Source organism: Sceloporus occidentalis, unplaced genomic scaffold (assembly GCF_023333645.1).
Source record: "Sceloporus occidentalis isolate IW3139 unplaced genomic scaffold, rSceOcc1.0.p SCAF_14, whole genome shotgun sequence".
NCBI classification, from domain to species: domain Eukaryota; kingdom Metazoa; phylum Chordata; class Lepidosauria; order Squamata; family Phrynosomatidae; genus Sceloporus; species Sceloporus occidentalis.
In genome coordinates, this window is record NW_028316994.1 from 281,757 (window position 1) to 289,895 (window position 8,139).

Genomic DNA, 8,139 nt, shown 5'->3' on the forward strand with positions numbered 1-8,139 from the left:
TCCCAAGGTCTTAAGGACATATCAAGGATCACTTTGGGCCTGAATAGACAGGCCAAAATAAAGCTGCTTCTGGTCGCTTTGGAGGTATGCTGTTTAAACGATTAATGCGTTCAAAGAGACCAGAAGAGGCCAGTCCTAAGGACTGGAGCGAAACTTTGGTGCAGCTTCTGGCCTCTTAGGACGCATGCATCATTTAAACAGCATACCTCCAAAGTGACCTGAAGCAGCTTTATTTTGGCCTGTCTGTTTGGGCTCTCTGTTTTGTAGACAATGAACACTAGAAGTGACCATTATAAACAAGGAAGAGGCTCCAGAGTAAGAAAAAGTAACCTAATATTCTGTTACAATAATAAAAGTTGGTAAAGTATTTTTCCTCCTAGTCACAGCAAAATAATTGAAGCAGTACCCCCAGGCTCTGAGTTTGGTCTTTCTCTATCAGTACAACCGGATAATGTCTTACTTCCTGGATACAAGAAATGCTCTCCATGAAATTTCCACTTTTTTCAGGACTCACCCTGAACTTATTGGTCCACAGCCATCATTATTTTCCAGGCAGGTGTCAATCAGTCACTTACAACACAGTTCCAAAAGAGAGAAGTCAGCATCATCAGCACCTAGAGACTCCAAGGTGCTCTCCGAAGAAACTTTCTCAAGAAAGTTTACTGAGCTTATCAAATTCCCCTTGATATTTCTTGGGATTCATATGAGAGGAGACATTCCTCAAAGGATACTTAGTGAAGTTTTTCAAATTCAGTCATATCTCAAGAGGTTAATTAAGTATGGGAGTTATTTTTTATTTTCTTTCTACATAATTACAGTTCAAATATGAAATGTGGGCAATAACAAAGAATTCATCATTCAAATTACCATCATTCAAATTGTCTTTCATCTCAGTTATGACTGTGATAGTACAAAAAGAAGCATGTTCTTCATTTTAGGAGGATCCTTTCTACAGAGATTGGAGGTGAGAATTTCACATTTTTCTACTGCCTGAAATTTAAGATAAAGATCTGCATAGACTCAATATAGGCTGAGTAACCCTTCTCCAGAAATTCAAAACCTGAAATGTTCCAAAATCCAAAGTAGTCTACATGGCAACTTTGCTTTCTGATGGTTCAGTGTAGACAAATTTTGTTTCATGCACAAAACTATTGAAAATATTATGTATAAAATTGCTTTCAGTGAATGTGTAAAAGGTGTATATGAAACATAACTTAATTGTATGTTTAGACTTGGATCCCATCACCAAGTTATCTTACTATGCATATGCAAATATTCCAAAATCTGAAATCCAAAATACTTCTGATTCCAGGCATTTTGGATAAGAGCTGCTCAGCCTGTACCTTATTAGTGCCTGCATTCATATATAAAACCTTAACTACCAAAGCGACTAGATAATAAGACAGGTCTCCTGTGCCCTTGAATTTTAATGCAGAAACTGGTAGATTGTTTGATAACTTCAGTACTTAATGTGTTCAGCTATGATAGTCACAATTTTTTTCTAGCAAAAATAACTATTGCAGGTATAAGAGTTTGTGTTCTTGTGTATCCTCTAAACCTAGAGTTATGTTTATATTTAAACAAGTATGAGGTTCTCTTGGGTCTTAAGTCTGAAAATTCTGATTTATGATCCAAGTTTGTAGATGTTTAAGATGTTCCAGTGTAAGATGTTTATTGGGAATCCACGCTCTACAACTCTTAGTGACTGGTACATATTTATGAGCTAAATGATAGAGAAAGTATTTGTTGGAATCACACAAATGACACTTTTATTCCACAAACACAATGATATTTTGCCCCATTCGTCTGGGGCGAAATAATATGGAGGATGTGGACAGGAAGATAGAAAGTGTAATATCTTGATTTCTTGATTTGTTCAAGTCTTTATGAGTGTCATATAAGCAGAGCAATTGAAAATGGAATGTGTGGAGATGGATTGTTTTACAGAAAAGCAGGGTACAAATAAATTATTTATGATTTATGATTTCAGGAATAGTAGGTCCAGTTCATATAGGGAGGTGAAATTCTTTTCCAGATATGCTTTCAGTTGGAAACAAGAAACAGCTGGATTCCATGAGTCCTTTTTCCTGAGAATGAAGAAAGAATGGTTGGGATCAGGAGCATCACTGGTTCATGCTCAGAAGGGGAGTGGGGTGGGGAATGCTCATCCTGTCATTGCAGGATCTGACAACCCTTCTTTCCTCAGTCATGAACTGCTGCTGAAGGCTGCATTTGTACTGCAGAAATAACCCAGTTTCATACTGTACCTTTTAAACTCCCATGGCTCAATGCTATGGAATTCTTGGATATGTAGTTTTGTGATACATTTAGCCTTCTCTGGTGTCCCAAACAAACTGCAGTTCCCTGAATCCCATATCTTGAGCTACAGCAGTTAAAGGAGTGTGAAACTGGATTATTTCTACAGTGCAGATGCAGCCGAAGACAGCAGTTCAGGAATCCCACAGTGAGAAATTCCTACTAAACTAACATGATAATATGGTTATACAGCTATCTGTAACCTCAACGCTGGGTTACTGAAATATTATCTATGTGATGTTGCTCTTAAATTTGGTCCAGATCCTGTAACTAGTATTGAATATTACAGTTCCACCTATAAAGTAGTTGCAGATCCAATCCTCTTTACATTATGAATACCTTCCCAGAAGAAACTCTTTGGCTGTTAATTTGCTAATTGATCAGGTTTACATTTCTGTTAATATACTCATCTCTCAGCAGCCTGGTACCAGGATACTTAACAGTGTGTTTTCTTTCTTGGTGACCCATCACTGAAATTATTAGAAGAGATGCTTTTGATAATTCTTTTCCTCTTCTCAACTGCCTTCATGATTCACTCACAAAACCCCGTAAAGCCTTATAGCAATAGCAAATACATTTCTATACTACTTATCAGTGCACTTAAGCACTCTCTAAGCAGTTTATAATCTGTAAGATAATTCCCCCCAACAAGCTGGGTACTCTTTTTAGCGATCTACAGAAGATGCACAACTGAGTGGACCCTGGAGCCCTGCCAGGGATTGAACTCACAGCCTTGTGGCTCTGAATGGCTACAGTGCTGGCATTGAATCACTGTGCCACCAGGTCTCCTGCTGCTTGTAAAAAGGCCTATAAATGTTTCATCTGGAATAGCCAGAAGAATATAGACATATTATTGGTGAAATGTATAGTAATAATAATAACAACCTATAAAAAAGATGAGATTCAAATTGTAAATTAAATCAGAACAGCTCATAAAGCAATAATGTAAAGCATTTTCCTGATATTTTAATTGTTATACAAATATAGTCTGCCTTTGCCATATGTGGGGGATCTGTCCCCTCCACATATGGGGAAAGGAGTGTATGCTCAAGCTCCATAGAAAATAATGGGGCACTATTATGCCAAAGAGCGTTGGTGCCTCACAAAACCACAAACCACAGAATTCTATAGGATGGAGCCATAGTAGTTAAAGTGGTGTCAAACTGCAATATTTCTACAGTGTAGATACACCCTAACTATGCTGGGCTAAGCCTGTGGAATGGGCCAACAGAATTCTGTTTGGTACAAGAGTGAGAGATATCAGTCATATCTAGCTTTGGGACTGAAGCAAACAAATGACCATTTGTTTTCTAAAGCACATGCAAAAGCCTGAATCTGAGAATCATGTTTTTATAAAAATCAAAAAAGGAGACAAAGAGTAAAATAATTTGCTAAAATTCTATCCCAACAGATTTTAAAAAAGCTTTTCACAAATGGAGATGAGAAATGAAACCACCATTACAGAATTCATTCTTCTTGGCTTTGGAGTTGTTCAGGAACTACAGATTCTTCTCTTCGTGGCATTTCTAACAATCTACATCTTGACTCTCATTGGGAATGTTGTAATTGTAATACTAGTAGCCACTGATCAGCGTCTACATACCCCTATGTATTTCTTCCTCGGGAATCTGTCTTGCTTGGAGATCTGTTACAGTTCAACCATCCTCCCCAGAATGCTGGCCAGGTTGGTAACAGATGACAAGCATATTTCTGTTAATGATTGCATTATGCAATTATGGGGTTTTTGCTTTTTTGTAACAGCAGAATGTTATCTCTTGGCAGCAATGTCCTATGATCGCTATTTGGCAGTATGTAAACCTCTGCATTACTCGACCCTGATGAATTACAAGGTTTCCCTCCAACTTATCACTGGCTCTTGGTTATGTAGTTTTGTGATAGACATAATACTGCTCTTTTTAATATTGCAATTAAGTTTCTGTGGCCACAATGCTATTGAACATTTCTTCTGTGATTTCATTCCAGTAATAAACCTGGCCTGCAATAATACATATCTAGTGAAACTTGTATTAGCTGTTCTTGCTTTCATCAGCACTGTGCCACAGCTCACATTTACCATGGCATCATATGCATACATCATTATAGCCATACTTAGAATCCCATCCATCACAGGGCGGAAAAAAGCCTTCTCTACATGCTCTTCCCACCTCATTGTGGTGACAATTTTCTATACAACCATTATCACTGTATACATTCTGCCCGACACTGATTATCTAAGACAGCTGAACAAAGTCTTATCTGTCTTTTATACCATTCTGACACCTCTGGTCAACCCTTTCATATATAGCCTGAGGAATAAAGAGGTGAGGGAAGCCCTGAGGAGAACAGCTGGTAAATGTGCAGCATATATATAAGTTCATCAGGCTTTTATTTAATGAAAATTAATTGTATTGTAAGGACAAGAAGACATTATCACAGAATCATAGAATCATAGAGTTGGAAGAGACCACAAGGGCCATCCAGTCCAACCACCTGCCCTGCAGGATGCATCCATTGTTCCATGCTCTAGTTTCTGGAGCAGCAAAAAAATAAGGGCTATCATATCACCTCTTAACCCTTTCTTCTCCAGGGTTAATATACCCGGTTTCCAAAGGTATGGTTTCCAGACCCTTTACCATTTTGGTTACCCTCCTCTGCTCTGGCTTGTCAACATCCTTTTTGAATTGTGGTGCCCAGAACTGGACACAATATTCCAAGTGAGGCCTGACCAAAGCAGAATATAGTGGCATAATTCCTTCCCTTGATCCAAACACTAGACGTCTATGGATGCAGCCTAAAATCACATTGGCCTTTTTAGCTGCTGCAACACACTTTTGATTCATATTCAACATGTGGTCTACTAGGACCTCTAGATCCTTTTCACACATAGTTTCATTAAGCCAGGAGTCCCCCATCCTATATCTATGCATTTCATTTTTCCACCCTAAGTGCAGTACCTTACATTTCTATGTGTTGAAATTCATTTTGTTAGCTTTGGCCCAGCTTTCTAATCTTCTTGAACCACAGGTCTTTGGAAGTGATTTGCTCTATATAGCTAAGCAAGCCTTCATCTGGGAAGTAAATGTTCTGAAAACTGATAAACACTCATGTTTTCCTTTTTTAACTTTCTGAGAAAATGCATGAGATGTATATGAAATTGTGTAATGATTGGGAAATATTTTTATGTCATTAAAATATTTTTGTAGGTAATTTATCTTTATTCACTGGGGGGGGGGCTTCCTTTCTTGGACCTACAATATTTGGAAATTAATCATTTCAAGAATTTTCAAAAAAGAAAACCAATGGAAATGGAAAGGCCTTTAATTTCAGAAAAAGACAAAATTAAAAAATAGTTTGGTCAGAGGCTTTGCAGTGTGGGTCAGTTAACACGAAAAGTGAACATTATGTGTCATGTCATGCTTCTTCAGGATGTGTTTCTGTAACTATTCTCGGTGCTCAGATAACAATATTTCCATTTATTAGATACCTTCTTAATAGAAAAACAGCAAAGAATCTTGTGGCACCTTAAAGTCTAGCAAATCATATGCGTTTTCATAAATTTTAGCCCATTATATACATGTACTAGTTTCTTTCCTGTCTTCTTCCCATGCCCACAACATACTCTGGGAAGGAAGAAAAGAGCAGACCCCATGGATCCTTGGTAACCCAAGAAAGCACACATCTTTCCCTGAATCACCCAGTGGGTTTCCATGACCCTAGAAGGTGTGCATCCTTCTATGGAGTTTTCTTGTTTCCCCCCAAGGTTCACTCTCAACTTACTGATCTTCAGCCATCATCACTTTCTAGTAAGGATGTAAATAGCTGTCAAAATTCTTCTTGTCTTCTATATTGGGAAATATATTTACTGTTCTCCCCACAGGTGAAGAATGAAAAAATGAAAACGTTTCCCCTCTCACACAGGGCAGAGCCTTTCCATTCCAAATGAGGGTGTGGATTTCCATTTGAAATGTGATATTCTGGTTGAGTTTTTTGCCTCAGTACTAAGATGAGCAGTTAAACAGCAGGGGTGCAATTGAATCTACCTCTCACATAGGTCTAGTTTTGTCATTGTTGGCATTCCCGTAGTTTCTAGCTTATGGCAACCCTAAGGCCATAAGGGATCTTCTCGGGCCAAGAGTGTGTGATTCACTCAAGATCATCTGGTGGGTTTCCATGACCAAGTGGGGAAATCAACCTTGATCTCCAGAGTTCAAGTCCAATGCTCAAACCACTATACCTCTCTGTTTCCCAAACCCTTTTCCTGTTGCTGTTGTTGTGTGCCTTGAAGTCATTTCTGACTTAGCTCTGTGAAGGGACTACAAATATTTATTCAGTTGTATTGATCCTTTTTTGTTAGAGCTTGTAAACATTGCTTTTTGGGACTACAGTTGCCATACCTCATGGGTGAGGTGGGGTTACAGGAGTATAGGAGCTGTAGTCCAAAACCTTTCCAAACTCTAATTCTCTTTCTCTTTTTCTCCCCACTCCCTCCATACTGTAATGTTCAACTTATTTCAGTCAGCTAAAACACATAAAAAATAAGTCCAGTGTATTATTATTATTATTAGTATTAGTATTAGTATTAGTATTATTATTATTATCTTTCCTTATATCCTGCCTTTCTCCCAGTATAGGGACTCAAGGTGGTGCATCACAAATTTAAAACAATACAATTTAAAACAATACAAAAGCATTAAAATGTATGAATATAATTTTTTTTAAAAAATTGAGCAATTTTATAAGTTAAAATAGTTATGTATTAAAAAGTAATATGTTAAAAACTCTATAGAAAACTTAAAATCTGAACAGCATTTAAAATCCAACCTTTGTCAGTTGAAGAAAGACTGATAGCACAAGAATGTTTTTATCTGCTGCCGAAAGGAGAGCCGGGATGGGGCCAACCTGGCCTCTCTAGGGAGGGAGTTCTAGAACCTGGGAGTAGCCACCGAGAAGGTCCTCTCCCTTGTTCCTACCAAAGGAGCCTGAGAGGGTGGTAAAACAGAGAGAAGGGCCTCTCCAGATGATCTCAAGCCTCTAGTGTGCTAATAAAGGGAGGTATGGTCCTTCAAATAACCTGGACCCAAACTATATAGGGCTTTATAGGTCAAAAGCAACACTCGGAATTGTGCCCAGAAATAGATGAGCAACCGATGGAGCTGTTGCAATAAGGGAGTTGTATGCTCCCTGTAGTCAGCTCTAGTTAACAACATGGCTGCAGTTCTTTGGGCAAAATGACGTTTCTGAGCACTTTTCAAAGGCAACCCTCACTTAGGCTGCACTCATACTGCAGAAATAATCCAAACTGCTCTGGGGCCATAACAAATTACAATTCCCAGAATTCCACTGCATTGAGCCATGGCAGTTAAAGTGCTGTCAAACCGGATTATTTCTGCAGAATGGATGCAGCCATAGACTACAGTATAGTAATCCAAATGGGATGTAACCAAGGCATGTACCACCGTGGCCAGATGTGACTTCTCCAGGAATGGACACAATTGGTACACTAGCACTCCGGGTCACTGCCAAAACCTCAGCCTCTATGCTCAGAGATGAATCCACAAATACCCCCAAATTATGAACCTCAGTTTTTAGAGGGAGTATAATCCCATCTAACACAGTCTGAATCCCTATCCCTGGATCTGTCTTTATACTGGCCAGGAGCACCTCTGTCTTGCCTGGATTAAGCTTCAAATTGTTTTCGCCTCATCCAGTCCATTGCAGCTGCCAAATACAAGTTTAAAACAGGAACACCTTCCTTAGTATTTGGTGGAAAAGGAGTGAAAGAGCTGGATATTATCAGCATACTGGTGACACCTTACTTCAAAG

At 38.6% G+C, this 8,139-nt stretch overlaps 1 protein-coding gene across 1 annotated transcript; it reads left to right on the plus strand.

The window, feature by feature from the left end:
* Positions 1 to 742: 742 nt before the first annotated feature.
* Positions 743 to 5,479, plus strand: LOC149303361 (olfactory receptor 5AR1-like). Its single transcript, XM_089480207.1, has 2 exons — positions 743 to 964; positions 3,728 to 5,479. The coding sequence occupies exon 2, from the start codon at positions 3,750 to 3,752 to the stop codon at positions 4,686 to 4,688; it is 939 nt and encodes a 312-aa protein (XP_089336333.1). The 5' UTR covers positions 743 to 964; positions 3,728 to 3,749; the 3' UTR covers positions 4,689 to 5,479.
* Positions 5,480 to 8,139: the final 2,660 nt, after the last annotated feature.

Excerpts from the sequence above, each read along its gene's own strand:
- LOC149303361 (XM_089480207.1), top strand. The coding sequence starts at position 3,750 with ATGGAGATGAGAAATGAAACCACCATTACAGAATTCATTCTTCTTGGC.